The sequence below is a fragment of the Anomaloglossus baeobatrachus genome, chromosome 1, assembly GCF_048569485.1.
Source record: "Anomaloglossus baeobatrachus isolate aAnoBae1 chromosome 1, aAnoBae1.hap1, whole genome shotgun sequence".
NCBI classification, from domain to species: Eukaryota; Metazoa; Chordata; class Amphibia; order Anura; family Aromobatidae; genus Anomaloglossus; species Anomaloglossus baeobatrachus.
In genome coordinates, this window is record NC_134353.1 from 752,472,056 (window position 1) to 752,498,427 (window position 26,372).

General features: G+C 43.8%; 1 protein-coding gene across 2 annotated transcripts in view; it reads left to right on the forward strand.

The window, feature by feature from the left end:
* The window catches only part of MAPKAPK5 (MAPK activated protein kinase 5), a 123,031-nt gene that overhangs the window by 82,215 nt on the left and 14,444 nt on the right, over window positions 1-26,372 (forward strand). For both annotated transcript variants that reach the window (XM_075341844.1, XM_075341845.1), the window contains 5 exons: window positions 2,031-2,111; window positions 12,645-12,832; window positions 14,151-14,271; window positions 18,167-18,297; window positions 19,213-19,328. In XM_075341844.1, coding sequence (XP_075197959.1) covers window positions 2,031-2,111; window positions 12,645-12,832; window positions 14,151-14,271; window positions 18,167-18,297; window positions 19,213-19,328 — 637 coding nt within the window. The remainder of the gene's footprint in view (window positions 1-2,030; window positions 2,112-12,644; window positions 12,833-14,150; window positions 14,272-18,166; window positions 18,298-19,212; window positions 19,329-26,372) is intronic.

Genomic DNA, 26,372 nt, shown 5'->3' on the forward strand with positions numbered 1-26,372 from the left:
AGCTTGGTGTGTCAAAATTCATAGTAAGAAAACAAAAAAACACAAGCATAAATCAGGTGGCTTGTCACTTTTTGAAAAATCCATAATTTTGTGATATTTGTAGCTATATTAACAAAACATTTTCTGATTATTTCTGCTCGCGGGGAGGAGAGGAGAGAACAATGATCTCTTCCGCCCACTAGTCATTATTTCCTCTGCCCTCCCCCCAACAGTCATAGTAATGTGCCCATCCATGTCCCCTGTAGTAATATGCCCATCTTGTCCTCCCCATCCTGTAGTAATGTGCCCATCCTTGTCCTCATCCTGTAGTAATGTGCCTATCCTTTTAGAAATACCTCATCCTGTAGTAATGTGCCCATCTTGTCACCCTTATCGTAATGTGTCCATTCTTGTGCCCATCCTTGACCCCCTTCTTTTAGCAATGCCCCATCCTGTAATAATGTCCCCTATTTAGGCCACATTATGCAGTTTTCACATACACACATTAAAAAAAAAAATTCCCACCTGTTTTCCATTCCCTTGGTGTCCTCTTTCATGCTTCTTGCAGTCTGCAGGTTCCCGACGATCGTGGCTTTATGCCGGGTGCCACAGACATCTGCGCTTTACTTAAGATGATTTTCACCGCCACGTAGAAGAACTCTCTGCAGAGCAGTACCAATGGCAGCCACCAGCCAATCAGAGGCCAGCAGGTGACGTCATATGACGATGTCACCTACTGACGTCTGATTGGCCGGCTTTCGCCTTTGGTGAAGCTCTGTAGAGAGTTCCTGTGAGCAGCGTTGAAATAATCTAAAGTGAAGCGCAAATTTCTCCTTCCCCGGACATAGGGCCACGACCATCAGGGGGCCTGCGGATCACAAGAAGGTGTCTCGGGGCCACGTGTTTGAGACCCCTGTGTTAGAGAGGTGTGGTATGTAAGCACGCCTCACTCAGGACCCTGATTAAAGGTACAGAACACAAATTACTGGCGTCTGCATCCGGATCTATAAGACAAGCCGCGGCCGCCAGTGATTTCACTAGAACAGCATGTGTGGCCCCACCCCCCGGGTCGGTCACCAATGGCCAAGGCTTGTCTTATAGATCGGGATGCGGCCGCCTGTCCCCACTGCACGTGTCAGCAGAAATGGCCTGGCATGTCTCCACTGACATTCATATCATAAGTTAGCCATCACTGGCCTACGTTGTCTCAGGACTAGTCTCCCATCGTTCACATTTTCGATGTCATTGATTGCCAATTGAAAAGGGAGCTGCCAGCAGCAGATCTTGAGGAATTTCCTGCCCAAGTGCATTTTGCTTGACAGAACATTCTTCAGATAACCGTTAATAACCTATAGCAGCCTGTGCGTATTTCTGTGTGTGGCGCTAATACTTGATGCTCCCCTTTTTTTTTTTTTTTTTTTTTTTTAAATTATTTGAATATTAACGTGTATCTATCCTGTGATTTCTAGAATTCTTTGACTGTTCCTTCTTGGTGTTACAATTTTAATGTTGAGCGTTTGAGACTGTTGAGTTTAATGGTCACAAGACCCACGTGCAGTCTGGACATCGTCCAACGGTCCAGTGTCTGTTCATTTTTGGACTATGAAAGAAACTGCCATGAGATTGCCTGCCGCTGACAAAGTGCAATTGCAAAGTCGATAATTGTTAAAACATACTTGTTGAAATAGATTCAGGGTATGATCCAAATAGAATGACCAAAGATAAAATAAGTTAGTCCAAGAAATGTAGTAAATTTTCCTGAGTTCATAAAAGCTTGCCAGTCATTTTGACCAATACTAGTTCCATTCAATTGCAAACTGATTTGAAATGTTTACTCGTGTACTGATTTATGTTTGAAATAGTTTTTTAATTCTGATGGAAAACCCTTTTAGCATTTTGCCACGTCCTTTCAAACTCCAAAACTGTACATAATTCTGTTTGTGGTGTACAGATCAGACCGCATCAGTTGGTTACTGTTCTTGTAGAAGAGATAATGGCATGCACCACAATACTGTAAGTGACATTTCTCTCTTTCATGTGATAATTATCAGGTTCTGGAGGCACAAAGAAGACACCAGAAAGAGAAGTCTGGAATTATCCCTACCTCACCAACACCGTACACTTACAACAAGGTATCCCTCACTAGACATCGGTGTTGCAATTATGCCATATGGGCCCATAGTAGTGCATTTTAAGTGTATTTTGTGGACAGACTGCATGTACATTTCGGTGGACTTATCACCACATCTAAATCTATGTTGACCGTTAATATTGTAATTATGGAATTTAGAACCATTTTAGAAGCCTTTAAATAGGGTTTTCAACAACTGCCTTTTTTGAAACTCACAGAAAAAGCCTGTGGGTACGTGCAAAACAGCAATGTTTAGACACCAACATACACACTAAAGATACCGTCACACTAAGCGATGCTCCAGCGATCCCACCAGCGATCTGACCTGGCAGGGATTGCTGGAGCGTCGCTACATGGTCGCTGGTGAGCTGTCAAACAGGCAGATCTCCACAGTGATCAGAGATCAGCCACCAGCGACCCGTGTAACGACGCTGTGCTAACCATGGTACACATCGGGTTACTAAGCAAAGCGCTGTGCTTATAGTTACCCGATGTGTACCTTGGCTACGTGTGCAGGGAGCAGGGAGCCGGCTTTTAAAAGCTGTGGGCGCTAGTAACCAATGTAAATATCGAATAACCAAGCAGAGCGCTTTGCTTGGTTACTCGATATTTACCTTGGTTACCAGCATCCGTAGAAGCAGTCTTCCTGCTCCCTGCACATTCAGATCGTTGCTCTCTCGCTGTCACACACAGCGATGTGTGCTTCACAGCGGGAGAGCAACAAGCAAACCAAAAAATTTCAGCAACGACCGCCGACCTCACAGCAGGGGCCAGGTCGTTGCTGGATGTCACACACAGCGACAGTGCTAGCAAGATCGCTGTTGCGTCAGAAAAACCGTGACTCAGCAGCGATGTTGCTAGCGATGTCCCTTAGTGAGACGTGGCCTTAAGTTTTTCCCTTCAAAAGAAGCTTCAGGAAACCTGTTTTTCTTATCTTTTGCTCAGCTTTAAAGTGGTTAACAGATCCTATAAAAGACTGAAAATATTGTACAGCAAATTGTTTTGACATTGCTATGCTTATGTTCATTGTTTTTGGTTTTTCCTCTTAGACTATGTGCCCACGGGGGAAAGTGTCCTGCGGTTATATCCGCAGGATCTCCCAGAAAACCGCAGCACAACTTTGTCTGTTTCCATGCTGCGGTTTATTTGCGGAATGTCCTGCGGATATGCTGCGGGCATTCTGCATTGAGGATACAGTACCATGGCTTCGGCACTGCATCCTCAATGCAGAACAAGTGCTGAGTGATCGGGGTGTTCATATTTTCCTCCATCACGCAGCACTTCTCTCCCGTCTCCGGCCGTGTTTACACTGTGAAGGAGAAGGTGGGCGGGCTTGAACTAGCTCCGGCTGTCACATGACCGGAGCTCGTGCAGGCCCCGCCCACCTCCTTCCTGCTCCTGTGCACCAAGGGAAAATGACCGGGTGTCTGCTATCAAGGCAGGTAAGTATGGACCAGGCAGGGGATTTCCGCAGGTAATGCCGCAGGAATAATTGACATGCAGTTATGTGCGGCTGCGGGATATCCGCAGTATATTTCGCAACCGCACATTCCGCAACGTGGACACAGACACTCCACGTCCCATAGGATAACATGGGGAGTGTCTGTACATGCTGAAACCTGCGGATTTATCTGGAAAATCCAGATAAATCTGCAGGTTTTCCGCGGCAAAATCCGCAGAAGAAAGCTCCCGTGGGCACAGGGCCTTTAATGCTCTTTTTTTTTTATGCATGTTCGAGGCAGATGCCATCTGAAAATACATTTAAATGCAGACCTTGATAGTACTCTTGTTTTTTGTTTTGTTTTTTTTTTGTTTCTTCCTTAAATTTATCTGGTCATTAGTCTCTCTCAATACATACACTACTCACAGAAAGTTAGGTATAGATTTGGCTTTTGGGTGAAAGTTATGTAAAATGTTAAGTTCACACTACAGTGAAATTTGATCATGCTGTTCACAAGTGGAGTTATTGTCTGCTGAGGCATGGCACCCCACTCTTCTTAAGGGGCGGCCCTCAGATTATAGAAGTTCTGGGGTATAGAGTTACGAGCCTCTACGCGGCGACTCAGCTGATCTCATGGGTTTTCTATGGGACTTTAGGTCTGGAGAAAGTGCAGGCCACTCTAAGGTACCAGAGTCTCCAGCAGCCGTTTCCTAATGATGCAACATTGATGAGCAGTAGCATTTTCTTCTATGAAGATAACATTAGACCTGTGTTGTTCATGCGGTGGCATAATGACTGGATTAATGTTATTCAAGTAGTAGGGGCATCCACAAAGGGTAGAGCAGTTCTGTATTGACTAGACATACCTGCCCACACTAACCCCACCACCAAAAGCTCATCTGGTCACAATTGGCTGATGCATAGTGCTCTCCTTGATGTCTCCAACATCGTTAGTAGCCATCATTTCTGTTCAACATGAATCGACTTTCATCAGTGAACAGCCCTGCGTACCACTAGTTTCTCGTCCAGCAAAACGATGATGCCTGTGCCTAGTGGTGTGATCAGGTACCCTTGTAGACCATGCTAATGTATATGATTTCAAATGGTCTGACGTGATATTTGGTTGCCTCTCACTTCCCTTAAATGTGTCTGGAGTTGTGTGGCATTAATAATGCAATTCCGAAGGGCAGTGTTCACAGTGAAGCGGTCTTCAGTGTGTGATGTGGCCAAAGAACATCCACTTCTATGACTTTTTGTGACTCGTCCAGTGCCTTTTGTATTTCTATTGCAACCTGCTGATGACACTCTAAGCTCAGTGGCCACTTTCCTCTGAGAACAGCATGATGAGGAGGACTGTATAAATACCAATTCTTATTTAAACCCTGAAATGTATTGGGCTATTCATAGATAAAACACCTGTTGTGAATTTTGACATTAAGCTCCTTGTTAGAGAATAGGAACTTGTGCAAAAAGTACTGAGACTTTGAACAGTTGGACGTGCATTCAAATGTTTATAGAAGGACACATTAAGTTCACCTAAAAAAGTCAAAGTGGATTGTAGGATTATCCTGAAATTTCACCCGAAAGCAAAAAGAATCCCTAATTTTTTGTGAGTAATGTATATTTCAAATAGAAAGGAACAACTAAAAGGAATACTATCTGGAAATTCATGGTACTCTTCTCTATAGTTACAACATGTGAGCTCATTATGACCCCCTGGGAATTACATGGTTTTATGTTCTTTGAAAATTAATTTGGTAAAATTGCTTGGGCTGCACCTTTTGAATTTCACCACAGGGAAAACAAACAGCAATCTCAGATGATGATTATGACTGCACAGCTTCTGTCACACCGTTTTAATATAGATGACAGTTTAGCTTCCCTTACTGTTCACTTACAACATATTAGCTTATTTAGGGGACTATAGAGGGAAGGATAATCACAGTATCCCCTCGGCAGATAGAGATGTCACTAGATTGCTATGTAATGATGTGCTAATTGGGATTGATAGAGCGTAGAGGAATAACATGTAGGATCAGAATTAGAAACCAAGATGGAGACTGAAGAGTATAAAACAGGAGGCTGAACTGCAGGGCATTCCTTTTCATTGTATACAAGAGAAATGCAGAATGTGATAGACTATTTTGTAGGGAGTAAAGCTATGGGGACAAAAAACTACTTCTTTAAAGGAGTATTCCCAATCTCCAAGATCCTACCCCAATATGTAGTAGGTGTAAGAATATTAGCAAATACTTCAAATTAGAAATCTAGTATCGTTCTTCTGATTCACTACAATATGTTGTTACCTCATGTTCAGGGCATTACAGGACCTTCGGTATCTATAGTTACGACCACGCATATAGTCACAGCCAGCTGGGTATCCATGGTTATGGCCACTATCAACTAAGATCCTGCAGTGCAGTGAACATGAGGTAAGCAACAGTGAATCAGTGAATACACTACATTTCTAATTCAAGTATTTGCTAATAATTTTACACCGCCTACATAATTGGATAGGAGTTTGGAGATGGGTCTCACAGTGGGACTAAGTCAAAAACAAAAAAAAGTTTAATAAAATGTGTGAAAAAAAACAAAACGCACACAAATGACAAAAACCCGTTTCTCCACTAAAAATGCAGGCTTTGGGTTTAAACAAAGAAGCAGAAATATAATTGGTATCGCTTCATCTGGAACAACTCTACAGTGCTGGCCAAAAGTATTGGCACCCCTGCAATTCTGTCAGATTGCAATAATTTTCAAGAAGAAACTGAGTATTATCACAAAATCTTTGCTATTATTATCTTCATTTAATTTATCTTCAATGAAAACATGAAACAAATTTTTTTTTTTTTTTTTGTCATAAAGCCAAATTGGATATAATTCTACGCCAAACATAAAAAAGGGGGGTGGACAAAAGTATTGACACTGTTTGGAAAATCATGTGATGCTTCTCTAATTTATGTAATGAACAGCACCTGTAACTTACCTGTGGCACCTAACAGGTGTTGGCAATAAGTAAATCACACTTGCAGCCAGTTGACAGGGATTAAAGTTGACTCAACCTCTGTCCTGGGTCCTTGTGTGTACCACATTGAGCATGGAGAAAAGAAAGAAGACCAAAGAACTGTCTGAGGACTTGAGAATGCAAATTGCGAGGAAGCATGAGCAATCTTAAGGCTACAAGTCCATCTCCAAAGACCTGAAAGTTCCCGTGTCTACGGTGCGCAGTGTCATCAAGAAGTTTAAAGCCCATGGCACTGTGGCTAACCTCCCTAGATGTGGAAGGAAAAGAAAAATTGACGAGAGATTTCAACGCAAGATTGTGCGGATGGTGGATAAAGAACCTCGACTAACATCCAAACAAGTTCAAGCTGCCCTGCAGTCCGAGGGTACAACAGTGTCAACCCGTACTATCCATCGGCGTCTGAATGAAAAGGGACTGTATGGTAGGATACCCAGGAAGACCCCACTTCTTACCCCGAGACATAAAATAGCCAGGCTGGAGTTTGCCAAAACTTACCTGAGAAAGCCTAAAACGTTTTGGAAGAATGTTCTCTGGTCAGATGAAACAAAAGTAGAGCTTTTTTGGAAATGCCATCAACATAGTTTACAGGAAAAAAAAGAAGCATTCAAAGAAAAGAACACGGTCCCTACAGTCAAACATGGCGGAGCTTCCCTGATGTTTTGGGGTTGCTTTGCTGCCTCTGGCACTGGACTGCTTGACCGTGTGCATGGCATTATGAAATCTGAAGACTACCAACAAATTTTGCAGCATAATGTAGGGCCCAGTGTGAGAAAGCTGGGTCTTCCTCAGAGATCATGGGTCTTCCAGCAGGACAATGACCCAAACACACACTTCAAAAAGCACTAGAAAATTGTTTGATAGAAAGCACTGGAGACTACTAAAGTGACCAGCAATGAGTCCAGACCTGAATCCCATAGAACACCTGTGGAGAGATCTCAAAATGGCAGTTTGGAGAAGGCACCCTTCAAATCTCAGGGACCTGGAGCAGTTTGCCAAAGAAGAATGGTCTAAAATTCCAGCAGAGCATTGTAAGAAACTCATTGATGGTTACCCGAAGCTGTTGTTCGCAGTTATTTTGTTTTTTTGTTTCATTTTTCTGTTTTTTTCATTATTATTATTATTATATTATAATATAATATATATATATATATATATATATATATATATATATATATATATATATATATATATATATATATTATAAAAGTGGCACATTACTTATTTCATGCTGCAAATACCGTAAAAAATGCCAAAAATTGCATTTTTTTCATTATACTGAAACACAAAAAAAAAATAAAAAGCAATCAAAAAGTCATTTAAAAAAAAAAAAAATATTTGCATGAAAACTCCAAACCATCCCGCAAAAAAACAAGCCCTAATCTGGATTATTCGGGAAAAAATCTAGTTACAGTTCTGAAAATATGGCGACTCCAAAACACATTAATTTTTCTTAAATAAAGATTTTAGTGTTTAAAAGTAGGAAAGCATGAAAAAGCAATATATCTGGTATCGCTGTAACTGTACTGACCCGAAGAATAATTTGGTCTTGTGGTTTACCGTATGGTAAAAGTAATAAAAAAATATATATATATATATATATATATATATATATATATATATATATATATATATATATATATATATATATAAAAAGAAATTAATTGCTGTTTTTTATTCATTCTTTATCTGAAAAAGCTGAATAAAAAGCAATCAAAAAAATGTTACTTTCTCCAAAATGGTCCCGAAAAAAATCTCCAACTCATCACTCAAAAAATAAACCCCTATACAGCCCTCTTTGCCAAAAAAATGAAGTTACAGTTCTTAGAATATTACGACAGAAAAACATTTATTATAACAAAAATACAAATTAATATGTGATAGATGCAGATCAAGTGAAAGAAAAACAATATGCATCAGTAATCGTACTGACCCGCAGAATAAATCTGTCCTATCACTAATACCGCACGGTGAACCACGCAAAAATAAAAATAAGAAGTTGTTCTTGTACTGCTGTCTTTCTTCATTCTGCCTCCCAAATATCGGAATAAGGCCCAGATGATAGTTATGCTGTCCTCCACTGAGCAACTTATGTTGGGGCTTCTGTGTAAATCCCAAAAACCGCGATTCATACAAAATCCCCATTGGAGCTACACACTTTAATGAGGCAGATGGAGATGCTTTGGACTCTGTCTAATCTCTATTCTGGCCTGGCAATGTCTCATCATTTTAGGCGATTTTTTTTTTTTTTTTTGTAAGCATACAAATGTGGAAGAGCACAGCTCTGTGAACACCTAAAATGGACACTAGTGTAAACAACACTAAACAGAGTCCTAAGTGTCTCCATCTGCCTCGTCAGTGTGAGTGGTTCCGCCAGGGGTTTCGGTTTCATTTGAATCACATTTTTGGGGAATGTACGTGGAAACCCTGACATACAGTGCCTACAAGTAGTATTCAACCCCCTGCATATTTAGCAGGTTTGATAAGATGCAAATAAGTTAGAGCCTGCAAACTTCAAACAAGAGCAGGATTTATTAACAGATGCATAAATCTTACAAACCAACAAGTTATGTTGCTCAGTTAAATTTTAATAAATTGTCAACATAAAAGTGTGAGTCAATTATTATTCAACCCCTAGGTTTAATATTTTGGGGAATAACCCTAGTTTGCAATTACAGCTAATAATCGTCTTTTATAAGACCTGATCAGGCCGGCACAGGTCTCTGGAGTTATCTTGGCCCACTCCTCCATGCAGATCTTCTCCAAGTTATCTAGGTTCTTTGGGTGTCTCATGTGGACTTTAATCTTGAGCTCCTTCCACAAGTTTTCAATTGGGTTAAGGTCAGGAGACTGACTAGGCCACTGCAACACCTTGATTTTTTCCCTCTTGAACCAGGCCTTGGTTTTCTTGGCTGTGTGCTTTGGGTCGTTGTCTTGTTGGAAGATGAAATGACGACCCATCTTAAGATCCTTGATGGAGGAGCAGAGGTTCTTGGCCAAAATCTCCAGGTAGGCCGTGCTATCCATCTTCCCATGGATGCGGACCAGATGGCCAGGCCCCTTGGCTGAGAAACAGCCCCACAGCATGATGCTGCCACCACCATGCTTGACTGTAGGGATGGTATTCTTGGGGTCGTATGCAGTGCCATCCAGTCTCCAAACGTCACGTGTGTGGTTTGCACCAAAGATCTCGATCTTGGTCTCATCAGACCAGAGAACCTTGAACCAGTCTGTCTCAGAGTCCTCCAAGTGATCATGAGCAAACTGTAGACGAGCCTTGACATGACGCTTTGAAAGTAAAGGTACCTTACGGGCTCGTCTGGAACGGAGACCATTGCGGTGGAGTACGTTACTTATGGTATTGACTGAAACCAATGTCCCCACTGCCATGAGATCTTCCCGGAGCTCCTTTCTGTTGTCCTTGGGTTAGCCTTGACTCTTCGGACAAGCCTGGCCTCGGCACGGGTGGAAACTTTCAAAGGCTGTCCAGGCCGTGGAAGGCTAACAGTAGTTCCATAAGCCTTCCACTTCCGGATTATGCTCCCAACAGTGGAGACAGGTAGGCCCAACTCCTTGGAAAGGGTTTTGTACCCCTTGCCAGCCTTGTGACCCTCCACGATCTTGTCTCTGATGGCCTTGGAATGCTCCTTTGTCTTTCCCATGTTGACCAAGTATGAGTGCTGTTCACAAGTTTGGGGAGGGTCTTAATTAGTCAGAAAAGGCTGGAAAAAGAGATTATTAATCCAAACATGTGAAGCTCATTGTTCTTTGTGCCTGAAATACTTAATACTTTAGGGGAACCAAACAGAATTCTGGTGGATTGAGGGGTTGAATAATACATGACCCTCTGAATAAACTTTTCACAATTTAAAAAAAAAAAAAAGAACATTCTTTTTTGCTGCAGTGCATTTCACACTTCCAGGCTGATCTACAGTCCAAATGTCACAATGCCAAGTTAATTCCGAATGTGTAAACCTGCTAAATCTGCAGGGGGTTGAATACTACTTGTAGGCACTGTAAGTGCTCAGCGCAGAACACAATAATGTGATCTCTGCCTTTACTGAAAGCAATACAAAAATGTTCTGCACTTCAAAATATTACAAATAAAACCCTAACTTATCCTGCTCCCACCTTGTGTACTGCGTGTCTGACTGCAACCAATCAGAGGCGCTGTGTCTGTTTCTAGATTGATATAAAAATGGCATAGGGTCCCCCCGTACTACGATACTCAGCACAAATAAAGCATATAAATTATTATATATAATTTATATATTCAGTATATAATATATGTTAAAAATAATTTAATAGTAATATTATTAATGTTAATATTAAAAATAAAAAGCGTGCAGTCCCCCCCAATTTTGATAGGTAGCCATGATAAAGCCAACAACTGGGAGCTGGTATTTTCATGCTGGGGAGGCCCATGGCTATTGGGGGGCCCCCAACCTAAAAATAGTATCCTGCAGCCTCCCAGGATTGTTGCATCCGTTAGATGCGACAATCCACGCTCATCCCAATTGCCCTGCTGCTTTTGGCAATCTGAGTAATAAGGGGTTAATAACAGATCACAGCTGCCACTAAGCCCTAGATTAGAAATGGGAGGCGTCAGTCTGTGACTTTACAAGTTACTAGTCAGGCCATGCAAATAGCCTCTTCAGAAGGAAGAGAATTTATTTTACCCCCTCCTCGGTGTGAAGCAGGAAATCTGATTTGTCTAGTTGAGGCCTTTTGACTGGTGGTCTAAGGGATAACATTTCTCCATGTGCAGAGTGACATGCCAGTGTAAGGAGACTTAGGCCATGCAATGCTCCTATGAGAAATGAAATATGCAAATAGCCTCTTCAGGAAAAAGTTGTGGTGATCAAATCCCTATCTATTAGATATAACAATCCTTAAAGTCCAAGATCAACCCTTTAACAAGCCTTCCCACATTGAGATAAGAAGCCAAACCAGAAACTTAACTTGCAGATACGTGTCATGCCACAACAGGGTGACCAAAGTTATGAAGGGAATGGGTGGACTGCAGTACCAAAATAGGTTATCAAACTTGAGGTTAATCAGTTTGAAGATAAATATGATTTAAGGGCTTTAAAATCACTATATACTAATATCTTATTACTCATAGGCGGTTTTCCATTTTCTTGATCAACACTGTTGTGTTTTATACGTTGACCATGATGGACCTGTCTCCCCTTGGTCAGCCTTAACTATCGTCAGTGCGTCATTACATGCAGTCATTTTGGTTGTTATTATTAGGGATGTGGATATTTTTGGAGCATTTATTTTTTTTTTAATTAAATGAATGTATTTTGGGCTAAAAAAAAAAAAACAGAAAAAAACAATTTTTGCAATTCAGTTTCGTATATATTTATCCTGAATCGTGTTATCTGAAAATCCATCAGTCGGCTTTCTCTAATGGGGAATTTGTGACTCTTCAACATACAGCCGAGCTGATCTTTGATGGGGTCATATATCAATTGAGAGGAGCTCAGAAAAGAAACAGGTAATAGTTACAAACACTTGTCAGAACTGGCTTATAACCAAGTTCTTATTTAACTCATTCATTACTGGGCGCTATTGATTGGAGAATTGAGCAATAGGACTCCAGTTCAGTTCAGCAGCCAGATCGGTAATCTGCACCCGCTGGACAGGAGCCCTGCAAATCTCCTTGCCTCCCGACATCCTCAACTGCTTTGATTACCTGGGTAGTGCAACGTCCTCATTGCTCCTCAAATGAGTGGCCAGGGATACAGGAGTTAAGGAGATTCACGGGGCTCCCATCCAGTTGTCACACATTTGTGATCTGGCCCCTGGACATCCTCGGCTGGCGGCAACAATAGACACTTCAATACAGAGGGCAAATTGTCCAAAAAGTTTTCTAAAACCCAATTGCAAAAATTATTTTAGGTCAAAATATTTACATTTAAGTTAAAAAAAAAAAAAGCAAAAACTGTCCCCAAAGGTGGCCATATCCTTTATGGTTATTTTCAAATTAGATTAGTTTTGTTGTAGATACTTTTTTGTAAATATAGCGAAATTTATATGTGTATTCTGTGGTTTTTCTCTCCCAGAGCTGTGACTTGTGGTCCTTAGGGGTCATTATATATGTGATGCTCTGTGGCTATCCTCCTTTTTATTCCAAGCATCACAGTCGGACTATCCCAAAGGACATGAGGAAGAAAATAATGACAGGAAGCTTTGAATTCCCAGAGGAAGAATGGAGCCAGATCTCTGAAATGGCAAAAGACATTGTGAGAAAGTGAGTTTTCATGTTCCTTCTCTAGGTGCTTGGTTTTTGTGCTAATGCTGATTGTAAAATAGAAGAAACACATATAAAGAAATTTTGCTCGGTAACTGTGATTGATGTTTACCCTGTATTTATGTATACAGCGACCAGTCTATTGTAGCTAGCCACCAGAGTACACCATTCCCAAAGCTTTGTGGTTTGTTTGTTTTTTGGTGATAAATACAATTCCACTAAGGGGGACTTCTCACATAGCGAGATCGCGGCTGAGTCACAGGTTTTGTGACGTACCAGTGACCTCATCAGCGATCTCGCTGTGTGTGACACTAAGCAGCAACCTGGCCCCTGCTGTGAAATCACTGATCGTTACACACTGTTCTGGTTCATTTTTTGCTTGTTGGTCTCCCGCTGTGCAACACGCATTTGCGTGTTTGACTGCGGGAGACCAACGAGCAACAACTCTGTGTAAGCAGTGTACGCTGTTAACCAGGGTAAATATCGAGTAACTAAGCAAAGCGCTTTGCTTGGTTACCCAATACTGTGCATCTCACTCATCTATATGACGGGCACACAATGCAAGCCTTATTTGTGTGCATGTCCTATGCTAAACAGCCGCCCCTCCCCCTTAGTGTGGAGGTATCATCAGCTTCGTGCACCTGGGTTGCGGCCATCTTTGCTAGGAGGGTTTGCCACATTCCGTGTGTGCCTGCATCATCTCAATTGGCTCCTATGGTCTGTGTTTTTTGTATGTGACTGATCATAGTGAAAAAGAGGGATGACTGACAATCCACGTTTCAAACTGTTTTGTTTTTTGTTTTTCCTGTGGTATGTTGTTATAACCCATCAAGATACTATAATGACAGATTTAGCCTGGTTCAGGTATTGTGCATGTGCACTGAATTGCATAGAGATATCTCATGATATTTGGCGCCAATTATAGTCTCCAACCAAATGCAACAAATGCTGCTAAAATTTTGCAGGCGTGCGTGCACCACAGTCTTGCATTCAATCACAGAGTAACACTTTGCAGGCAATCCGTTGGCTTACAGCTCAGGCCTTGAACTTCTAACTGGGAAATACAATATTCAGATCAACTTAGCATTTTTATTATTCTAAAGATGATACAGTTAATAAGTTTTATGTATTTTCTTTTTTAGTGCACATGTGTTTTCCATTTGCAATGATAGCATAGAAAGTCCAGAATTTACAAACTCATGTCATATTAAGGTGAAGCAGCTGAGGCACATTGGCTCCTTTCTTTTTATCTTGTGGCTTATAAGTAAAGCTCACTTTTAACATAACTGATGAGTGTCTCAACTTGTCTCCTACATAGGCTGCTGAAGGTTAAGCCAGAAGAGCGTCTCACCATTGAAGGAGTCCTGGACCACCCTTGGCTGAACTCTACTGAAGCACTTGATAACATTTTGCCATCTGCACAGATGATGATGGATAAGGTTGTCATTGGATTCCTTTCTCTGTGCCAATTACAAAATGTGGATATTGTACATTTGTCTGACTAGTGTCAGTGCTGATGGGAATTTTTATATAGTTTTTGTTTGTATAGTGAATAATTTACTGATGATCCAGTCAATGTAAATAGATTTCACAATGTTAAATTTGGCTCATGATCACACTGAGGTATGGTGTATAGTACAAAGCTTCAATATAATCCCCAGGGTAAAATCAGTCAGTACTGATGACCATTTTTTGAGCTGCATTGTAAAAATGTTTTTTTATAAGCTTAGCTAAGAGAGAATAGCATTATTTACTGGGATAAGGCTCTGCTTGGTCCCTCTACTATCATTTCTGGTCGAAGCGCCTTTACTCCTTCATTTCCTGGAAAATGTAAAATTCCCCAAGAAGAAATGTAGTAGTTACAATATTTAAAAAAAAAAAAAAAAAAAAAAGACCAAATACCTTGTTTCTTTATTTTTTACTTGTACATCTAATAAATCTAATTAAAATTACAAAGCAAATATTGTTACTGGGATAGCCGTAGAGGTTTCTTAAACTGGTTAGAATATTTTTGTGCAGGTGTGCATTGTACATAAAACCAAAGGCCAAAATAAATACAAATAATTATTTCTGCAAACAAAATATAGATTGAGGAAACATAATCTTTATTAAGCTATTCTCAATGAAACACCCAATAAAAAAATGCACACGTGATACAGGATCGAAGGTCAGGTTGTACATCTTGATAACCTGGAATTCAACCATATTTGCTAAAGTGCAAATGTTTAAGAAAACCAAATGTAAATTTATTAATAAGCCAAAGGCCAATAAGAAGTTCAGTGCGAAGGCCTATAAATATCCATAAAAATATAATCTGAAATCCCTTCTCTCAAAAATCAATCCAAATGGTGAGAGTTATACATTCAACATGAGCAAGAGGCAGCACGATGCGATAAAGCAAATTAAACAATATACAGTTAGGTCCAGAAATATTTGGACAGTGACACAATTTTCGCGAGTTGGGCTCTGCATGCCACCGCATTGGATTTGAAATGAAATCTCTACAACAGAATTCAAGTGCAGATTGTAACGTTTAATTTGAAGGTTTGAACAAAAATATCTGATAGAAATTGTAGGAATTGTACACATTTCTTTACAAACACTCCACATTTTAGGAGGTCAAAAGTAATTGGACAAATAAACCAAACCCAAACAAAATATTTTTATTTCCAATATTTTGTTGTGAATCCTTTGGAGGCAATCACTGCCTTAAGTATGGAACCCATGGACATCACCAAACGCTGGGTTTCCTCCTTCTTAATGCTTTGCCAGGCCTTTACAGCCGCAGCCTTCAGGTCTTGCTTGTTTGTGGGTCTTTCCGTCTTAAGTCTGGATTTGAGCAAGTGAAATGCATGCTCAATTGGGTTAAGATCTGGTGATTGACTTGGCCATTGCAGAATGTTCCACTTTTTTGCACTCATGAACTCCTGGGTAGCTTTGGCTGTATGCTTGTGGTCATTGTCCATCTGTACTATGAAGCGCCGTCCGATCAACTTTGCGGCATTTGGCTGAATCTGGGCTGAAAGTATATCCCGGTACACTTCAGAATTCATCCGGCTACTCTTGTCTGCTGTTATGTCATCAATAAACACAAGTGACCCAGTGCCATTGAAAGCCATGCATGCCCATGCCATCACGTTGCCTCCACCATGTTTTACAGAGGATGTGGTGTGCCTTGGATCATGTGCCGTTCCCTTTCTTCTCCAAACTTTTTTCTTCCCATCATTCTGGTACAGGTTGATCTTTGTCTCATCTGTCCATAGAATACTTTTCCAGAACTGAGCTGGCTTCATGTGGTGTTTTTCAGCAAATTTAACTCTGTCTGTCTATTTTTGGAATTGATGAATGGTTTGCATCTAGATGTGAACCCTTTGTATTTACTTTCATGGAGTCTTCTCTTTACTGTTGACTTAGAGACAGATACACCTACTTCACTGAGAGTGTTCTGGACTTCAGTTGATGTTGTGAACGGGTTCTTCTTCACCAAAGAAAGTATGCGGCGATCATCCACCACTGTTGTCATCCGTGGACGCCCAGGCCTTTTTGAGTTCCCAAGCTCACCAGTCAATTCATTTTTTCTCAGAATGTACCCGACTGTTGATTTTGCTACTCCAAGCATGTCTGCTATGTCTCTGATGGATTTTTTCTTTTTTTTCAGCCTCAGGATGTTCTGCTTCACCTCAATTGAGAGTTCCTTAGACCGCATGTTGTCTGGTCACAGCAACAGCTTCCAAATGCAAAACCACACACCTGTAATCAACCCCAGACCTTTTAACTACTTCATTGATTACAGGTTAACGAGGGAGACGCCTTCAGAGTTAATTGCAGCCCTTAGAGTCCCTTGTCCAATTACTTTTGGTCCCTTGAAAAAGAGGAGGCTATGCATTACAGAGCTATGATTCCTAAACCCTTTCTCCGATTTGGATGTGAAAACTCTCATGTTGCAGCTGGGAGTGTGCACTTTCAGCCCATATTATATATATAATTGTATTTCTGAACATGTTTTTGTAAACAGCTAAAATAACAAAACTTGTGTCACTGTCCAAATATTTCTGGACCTAACTGTATTACCAAGACCACCCCAATACGTTTCACATCAGCTTTTTCAGGGGGTTTGATTGTTGCATTTTACACACATACTGGGCATGAACAGAGGAATAAACAGCCCATGATTTATCACCTTGAATCTTTTAGGATACTGGTATTTATATAATTTTGCCACTGGTTCAGCTACCAAATGAGGCTGAGAAGAAAGAATGCAACCTACTACAAAATACCGTTGTGACTAAGTTTAGGCTCAATAATGCTTTAAGGGGTTGTCTGGTCTAAAATGACAAGTCTACAGACTCGTGACTCCTCACATCGCATACACTGTGTGCTGTGATATTCTCCTCTGTCAAAGGCAGGAACGGCAATCATTTGACCGCAAATATACGATATGCATACTCACATCCAGAATCTGACTATATGGCCGTAGCCTCGCTCAATACACTTACATTTATCGAGGCCGTGCCCATCTAATTGGATTCTAGCCGGGAGTATGCATATCACATACTTATGACCACTGTTCCCGGCTCTGACACCAGAGACTCCTTACAGTGCACAGTGTATACAGGGAGGATTCATAAGTCTGCAGTCACATAGTGACACATAGTGTCATGTTAGACCAGACAAGCCTTTTCACATTAAGATAAGATTGTTTCCGTGTACATTTTGTGCGGTGTGTATATACTGTGTAGACAAAGTGATATGATAAAGCTTAGTGGAAATCATTACTTTGTATATGTATTTGTCTTTATGCTTTCAATACGGGTACCGAAAAATACCGCCAAAAAATGGTGCCTTACAGTTGTATATGGACACAACTTGAAGGTTGTTGTCCTGTTGTAAAGGCTATCTCATTGTGGGTGTACAATAAAGGTAAAGCATTTCACACTTGTCAGCAGAATTTGACAAGAAAGGGAAGCCGTCATGTCCGCAAACGCTATTAAAATGCAAATATGTGGTTAATCTGAAGGTTAATAGTGTTCTGTAGCTGCCTGGCAGCATGGATACCTCCGGGAGGAAACTAACTTTATTCCTCCCAGCATAGAAGTGCGACGTCAGTCACCTCTCGGCACACAGTGAGTAGTGGCTCTAAGCTTGCTACGGCACATTGACTGATGGTCATCTATCAAGTATATCAATGCAGATTAACCCTATATCTGCAGGATAATAGCTTTTGGGTACATGACCGATTCCCTTTAAGGACTCATTCACTTTCTTGACTTCAAAAGCTCTTGTGTCTTTGGAGAGTTCCCGAGGAACTAATTAATTTGCCCATTTCCATTGCAGGCTATGGTGGCTGGGATACAACAGGCCCATGCTGAGCAACTTGCCAACATGAGAATTCAAGATCTCAATGTCAACTTGAAACCATTGAATATTGTCAACAATCCCATATTGCGGAAAAGAAAACTTCTGGGGTAAATACTATCCTACACTATTAAATCCAGCTGAATATTGTGCCTCTGAATTGAGATCCACATTGTTCCAAAATGATTTTGAATGAATTGGTGGAGGAAGGTTGAACTAGATTGACCTAGGTCTTTTTTTGAACCTATGTAACTATGATTTTGGTGTATTTTTGCCCTCCCTTTTTTGGTACCAGTGTATGAATTACTGGGGGTATCATAGGGAATATTTACTGATCATGGAGGAAAAAGTCCATCTGAGCGTTTGCAATAAGGACCTCTAAATTCCAAGATTGTGAAATCTCCTTGAAAGGAGTGAAGGTGCGCAACCTCAACCTCAGCCCTTTTTTTATTGTTTATATAAGTGCTGGTGAAAGCCAAGTACCGCATTCAGGTATTTCCAATCTGCTCATAGGCAATTACAACAATTGAGGTCTCTACCTATGTTCAGGATGCAACATACCTGGCTGTATGAATCTAATGATCTATTTTATAAAGGTGTGTGTGTCTCCGCTAAAGGAATCCGTACCGTCGCATTTACAATCGCAAAATTTTGCACAGCCGCCTCATTTGACTCAGGGAACATCATAGACTATATTTTGAGGGAAAATTGTAACCTCACGCTTCAGTTATTCGCCACAAAAAAAGGCTTACTTGATTGTGTGAGGCAATATATTGGCTGTTTTGACAGCTAGCCTGGATATTTATCAGGTGGCCTATAGCAGCTAATCACAGCTCTGCTTCTATTTTGCTACAGGTCATTAATAATAGCTCTGATTGGTTTCTGTAGGCAATGAAGGACGTTCCTTGTATAAGACAGCTTATGTGTCAGTTATTATGATTTCGGGGGTGAGAGGGAGAGTGGGGGAGAGAGAGAGAGAGAGTTTCTAGTGTATAAGTATTTATTCATTTGTGTTTTGATACCAGGACAAAGCCGAAGGATCATGTTTACAGCCAAGATCCTGAAAATTTAACTGAAGATTGTAATGTTGCTCTAGAAAAACTCCGGGATGTGATTGCACAGTGTATACTACCGCAAGCTGGTACGTTCCACTTGGATTTCTACTTTTTTTTTTCAGCTAAGGTATAGTAACTGGATTTCCAGACTTTATATTTTTTTTTTTTTTTGTAAATCTGTTATGCGTAACTGGAAAATATATGGTGTATGCTTAATGAATATGTCTCACAGCTACAACAAAAGTGCAAATAGCTTGCAAGTATTGTGTACTTTTGTTGCCAATTGAGCACACTGCTCTCTTAACGACACATCATGTACTGGGTACGTCATGGATCGTGTCAGTTTAATCCCTGCCGGCTGCCGCGGTCAGTCAGCAGAAATCCTCACCCATGTCAGCTGATTTGAACAGCTGACCTGTGCAACTATCAGGCACGAGTGAATACGTGTTCCACTCGTACCTGTTAACCCCTTTCATCTCGCTGTCAAAATGTGACAGTGAGATGAAACAGCATGCCGCAGTAAGCATTCATTTACCCAGCGCCATGGGAAGTCACATGACACGATCACGTGGATCCCATGATTTGTCATGGTAGCACAGAGTCATGTGATGACTCCTGTAGCTAACATGAGTCACTTCCTCTTACACCCGGAAGACTGCCCTGTGTGAGAGTAAAGCAGCTTTTCTGCAGAGCTGTGCAGCTGGGATCTACAGAAAGGAACAAGCAATCAGACTGCTGGTCCCTATAGTCCTCTAGGGCAACTAGTGAAATTGGCAATTACTTACAGCAAATAGAGGGCAGCAGTTATAACCTGCCCAGGCCAAGAAACTAATGCAATCAGGATGCAGCAAAGCCCCAAAAAGGTGGAGGCATCACAGGTGCAAAAGAAGCAAATCACTCACACACTTCCAATTCATGGAGAGGGCGATTGCTGGATGATAACATTGCACACAAGTGCACAGTAACTGGTTAGCAGCCTGTTAGTCACGCCCATACTATTCGACCAAGCGGGCTAGGCCAGTACTATCCAAGTGTACCATACAGGGACGGGAACGCCAATATACAAGGCCTAACATTAAGGGGCCTGGTTGCATCCTGTATAAGATGTAATGTGCAAAAAATATATATAAAATATATATGAGGTATTGGTTGGTATTATGGCCAAAATACGGTAGCCCACAACCCACTTCATGGGTCCTCATGTTTGTGGGTCCCTACACTGATATCTAAATAAAAAATGCAACAAAAAGAGGGATAAAATCTCTCCAAAAAATCAGCAATTGCTTACACCAAATAGAGGGCAGCAGTTATAACCTGCCCAGGCCAAGAAACTAATGCACTAGCAGGATGCAGCAAAACCCCCAAAGAGGTGGAGGCATCACAGGTGCAAAAGAAGCTTGAACGAGTAATTTTACAACTAGTACGATGAAAAAAACCCCCTAAAAGTTCAAATCACCCCCACATTCGCCCCATTGAAAATTAAAGGGTTAAAAAAATATATATACACACATTTGCTATCGCCGAGTTCAAAAATGCCCGATCTTTCAAAATAAAAAATCAATTAATCTGATCTGTAAACGGGGTAGCGTTGAAAAAATTCCAAACGCCAAAATAAATTTATTTTTTTTTGGTCGCTGCATATTTTGCCCAAGATGCGATAACAGGCGATCAAAAGGTATCATCTGTGCAAAAATGGTAGCGTTAAAAACATCAGCCTGAGACGCAAAAATTAAGCAGTCACTGAGCCATAGATCCTGAAAAATTAGAACACTACAGATCGCAGAAAATGGCGCAAAAAGTGAGGTTTTTTTTTAACAAACGTGTGAATTTTTTTAACCCTTTAGATAAAAGTAAATCTATACATGTTTGGTGTCTACAAACTCGTATCAACCTGAGGCATCACAGCCACACATCAGTTTTACCATATGGTGAATACTGTGTTTCTTTGTCGCTCCATTGGGAGACCCAGACAATTGGGTGTATAGGCTATGCCTCCGGAGGCCGCACAAAGTATTACACTAGAAGTGTAAAGCCCCTCCCCTTCTGCCTATACACCCCCCGTGCTCCCACGGGCTCCTCAGTTTTTTGCTTTGTGCGAAGGAGGCAGACATGCACGCATAGCTCCACAGATTAGTCAGCAGCAGCTGCTGACTATGTCGGATGGAAGAAAAGAGGGCCCTTAACAGGGCCCCCAGCATGCTCCCTTCTCACCCCACTCTTGTCGGCGGTGTTGTTAAGGTTGAGGTATCCATTGCGGGTACGGAGGCTGGAGCCCACATGCTGTTTTCCTTCCCCATCCCCCTTAGGGCTCTGGGTGAAGTGGGATCCTATCGGTCTCCAGGCACTGAGACCATGCTCCATCCACAGCTCCTGAGGACTCTGCTGGATAGGAGCCAAGTATCGTTCAGGGACATGGCCCTGCTACTTTGAGGTACTCTGTGTCCCCGTGGGGACTGCGCACAGCGACACTCCAGCATTGCTGGGTGTGCTAGTGCACCGGGGACAGCGGCGCTGACCGCGTTTGTGCCATTACACACTGCAGCATCGCTGAGTGTGTTAGTGTATGGGGACTACCGCGCTAACCGCCGCTGCCATTGTTATCACTGCGGCGCGGCTGGGACTGTTAGTGCGCCGGGGACTTCCGCGCAGACCGCGCTTATACGGCGGCCGCGCTTATAACTCGAGTCCCCGGCTTTTGGGCCTAGTCTCTTTTTCTTCCCGCCCCCAGCCCTGCCAGTCAGGGGAAGGGCGGGACGCTGTACAGCACGGCAGCACTGAGGGCTGGAGCATGCTTTGCATACTCCACCCCCCTCACTGTGCACAGTGGGGCACCAGTTCCCGCACTTTCTGGGTCACGCCCACGGCTCCCTCCTCTCCTCAGGACGCCGGCAGCCATTCCTGTCAGCTCCTCGGACGCTGCAGAGGGGAGACAAGCTCTGGGGGACCCAGGCAGGGATTCTGGTGGCCACACAACCGCTTTAAGCGGGCGGTAAGCAGCACATGAGGTGCTGGCCCCACTTGTGCAGAAGTGTAATTATAGTTTATATGTTTACAGGCTATACTTTACACTGTAGGGTGCACAGTTGATTTCTGGCTATATACACTGTTGTGTTGCTCAAAGGAGACAACAGCATGGCGCCCACAAGAAGCAGGGGTGCCAAAACACAGGCTTACTATGCTGCCTGCGCCGCATGTACAACCTCGCTGCCAGCAGGTTCCACTGACCCTCATTGTGTGCACTGCTCGGCCCCTGTGGCACTTACTCAGCCGGAGCCTCTGCTAAGGGGGGCCCAGGGGGAACAACCAGCTAACACTGTCCAGGTGACAGGGACGGAGTTTGCAGTTTTTACTGACAGACTTTCTGAGACTATGGCTAAGATTCTAGAAGCTTTGCAGTCCAGACCGGTATCTCAGACCATGGGCACTGTGGAATCACTGCCCCCTGGTTCCCCTCAGTTGGAACAACAATGTTCCCCCGGGGTGTCTCATAGATCCCAGGGTGAGGTCTCTAACACGGACCGCAGCCCCAGACCGCCTAAGCGAGCTCGCTGGGAAATCCCCTCGACCTCATCACATTGTTCAGGGTCTCAGAGGGATGACTCTCTGTATGATGAAGCGGAGGTAGCTGATCAGGATTCTGATCCTGAGGCCGCTCTCAACCTTGATACTCCTGATGGTGACGCCATAGTGAATGATCTTATCGCGTCCATACATCAAATGTTGGATATTTCTCCCTCGGCTCCTCCAGCGGAGGAGTCAGCTTCTCAGCAGGAGAAATTCCGTTTCAGGTTCCCCAAGCGTACAACGAGTATGTTTCTGGATCACTCCGATTTCAGAGAGGCAGTCCAGAAACACCGAGTTTGTCCAGATAAGCGTTTTTCCAAGCGCCTTAAGGATACACGTTATCCCTTCCCCCCTGACGTGGTCAAGGGCTGGACTCAGTGTCCCAAGGTGGATCCTCCAATCTCCAGACTGGCGGCTAGATCCTTAGTTGCAGTTGAAGATGGGGCTTCGCTCAAGGATGCCACTGACAGACAGATGGAGCTCTGGTTGAAATCCATCTATGAAGCTATCGGCGCGTCGTTTGCTCCAGCATTCGCAGCCGTATGGGCACTCCAAGCTATCTCAGCGGGTCAAGCGCAAATTGACGCACTCACACGTACGTCTGCGCCGCAAGTGGCGTCCATAACTTCTCAAACGTCGGCATTTGCGTCCTACGCTATTAATGCTGTCCTGGACTCTGCGAGCCGTACGGCGGTTGCAGCCGACAATTCGGTGGCAATACGCAGGGCCTTGTGGCTACGGGAATGGAAGGCAGATTCGGCTTCCAAAAAGTCCTTAACCGGTTTGCCATTTTCTGGCGACCGTTTGTTTGGTGAGAGACTGGATGAGATCATCAAACAATCCAAGGGAAAGGAAACATCCTTACCCCAGGCAAAACCAAAATTACCCCAACAGAGGAGGGGACAGTCGAGGTTTCGGTCCTTTCGGGGTGCGGGCAGGTCCCAATCCTCCTCGTACAAAAGGCCTCAGAAGGATCAGAGGAACTCCGATCCATGGCGGTCTAAGTCACGCCCTAAAAAGACCGCTGGAGGTGCCGCTACCAAGGCGGCTTCCTCATGACTTACGGCCTCTTCACACCGCATCCTCGGTCGGTGGCAGGCTCTCCCGCTTTTCCGACATTTGGCTGCCACAGGTAAAAGACCGTTGGGTGAGAGACATACTGTCTCACGGTTACAGGATAGAGTTCAGCTCTCGTCCTCCGACTCGATTTTTCAGAACATCTCCGCCTCCCGAGCGAGCCAATGCTCTTCTGCAGGCGCTGGGCACTCTGAAGGCAGAAGGAGTGGTGGTCCCCGTTCCTCTTCAGCAACAGGGTCACGGTTTTTACTCCAACCTGTTTGTGGTTCCAAAGAAGGACGGGTCTTTCCGTCCTGTCCTGGACCTAAAACTGCTCAACAAACACGTAAAGACCAGGCGGTTCCGGATGGAATCCCTCCGCTCCGTCATCGCCTCAATGTCCCAAGGAGATTTCCTTGCATCGATCGATATCAAGGATGCTTATCTCCACGTACCGATTGCTCCAGAGCATCAGCGCTTCCTGCGCTTCGCCATAGGAGACGAACACCTTCAGTTCGTGGCACTGCCGTTCGGCCTGGCGACAGCCCCACGGGTTTTCACCAAGGTCATGGCTGCAGTAGTGGCGGTCCTCCACTCTCAGGGTCACTCGGTGATCCCTTACTTAGACGATCTGCTGGTCAAGGCTCCCTCTCAAGAGGCATGCCAGCACAGCCTCACCGCTACTCTGGAGACTCTCCAGAGTTTCGGGTGGATCATCAATTTTCCAAAGTCAAATCTGACACCGGCCCAATCGCTGACATATCTTGGCATGGAGTTTCATACCCTCTAAGCGATAGTGAAGCTTCCGCTGAACAAGCAGCGTTCACTACAGACGGGGGTGCAATCTCTCCTTCAAGGTCAGTCACACCCCTTGAGGCGCCTCATGCACTTCCTGGGGAAGATGGTGGCAGCAATGGAGGCAGTCCCTTTCGCGCAGTTTCACCTGCGTCCTCTTCAATGGGACATCCTACGCAAATGGGACAGGAAGCCGACGTCCCTCGACAGGAGCGTCTCCCTCTCTCAGGCAACCAAAGCTTCCCTTCGGTGGTGGCTTCATCCCACTTCATTATCGAAGGGGAAATCCTTCCTACCCCCATCCTGGGCGGTGGTCACGACGGACGCGAGTCTGTCAGGGTGGGGAGCAGTTTTTCTCCACCACAGGGCTCAGGGTACGTGGACTCGGCAAGAGTCATCACTTCAGATCAATGTTCTGGAGATCAGGGCAGTGTATCTGGCCCTAAAAGCGTTCCAGCAGTGGCTGGAAGGCAAGCAGATCCGAATTCAGTCGGACAACTCCACAGCGGTGGCTTACATCAACCACCAAGGAGGAACACGCAGTCGGCAAGCCTTCCAGGAAGTCCGGCGGATTTTGATGTGGGTGGAAGCCACGGCCTCCACCATCTCCGCCGTTCACATCCCGGGCGTGGAAAACTGGGAAGCGGATTTTCTCAGTCGCCAGGGCATGGACGCAGGGGAATGGTCCCTTCACCCGGACGTGTTTCAGGAGATCTGTTGCCGCTGGGGGATCCCGGACGTCGACCTAAAGGCGTCCCGGCACAACAACAAGGTCACGGCATTCATGGCACGTTCTCACGATCACAGAGCTCTGGCGGCAGACGCCTTAGTTCAGGATTGGTCGCAGTTTCAACTCCCTTATGTGTTTCCTCCGCTGGCACTGTTGCCCAGAGTGTTACGCAAGATCAGGGCCGACTGCCGCCGCGCCATCCTCGTCGCTCCAGACTGGCCGAGGAGGTCGTGGTACCCGGATCTGTGGCATCTCACGGTCGGCCAACCGTGGGCACTACCAGACCGACCAGACTTGCTGTCTCAAGGGCCGTTTTTCCATCTGAATTCTGCGGCCCTCAACCTGACTGTGTGGCCATTGAGTCCTGGATCCTAGCATCTTCAGGGTTATCTCAAGAGGTCATTGCCACTATGAGACAGGCTAGGAAACCAACGTCCGCCAAGATCTACCACAGGACGTGGAAAATATTCCTGTCGTGGTTCTCTGATCAGGGTTTTTCTCCCTGGCCATTTGCCTTGCCCACTTTTCTGTCCTTTCTTCAGTCCGGATTGGAAAAGGGTTTGTCGCTTGGCTCCCTTAAGGGACAAGTCTCTGCGCTCTGTGTTTTTTCAGAAGCGCTTGGCCAGACTTCCACAGGTACGCACGTTCCTGCAGGGGGTTTGTCACATCGTCCCTCCTTACAAACGTCCGTTGGAACCCTGGGATCTGAACAGGGTGCTGATGGTTCTTCAGAAACCACCGTTCGAGCCAATGAGGGATATTTCTCTCGCACGCCTTTCGCAGAAAGTGGTCTTCCTAGTAGCAGTCACTTCACTTCGGAGAGTGTCTGAGCTAGCAGCATTGTCATGCAAAGCCCCTTTCCTGGTGTTTCACCAGGACAAGGTGGTTCTGCGTCCGGTTCCGGAATTTCTCCCTAAGGTAGTATCCCCTTTTCATCTCAATCAGGATATCTCCTTACCCTCTTTTTGCCCTCATCCAATTCACC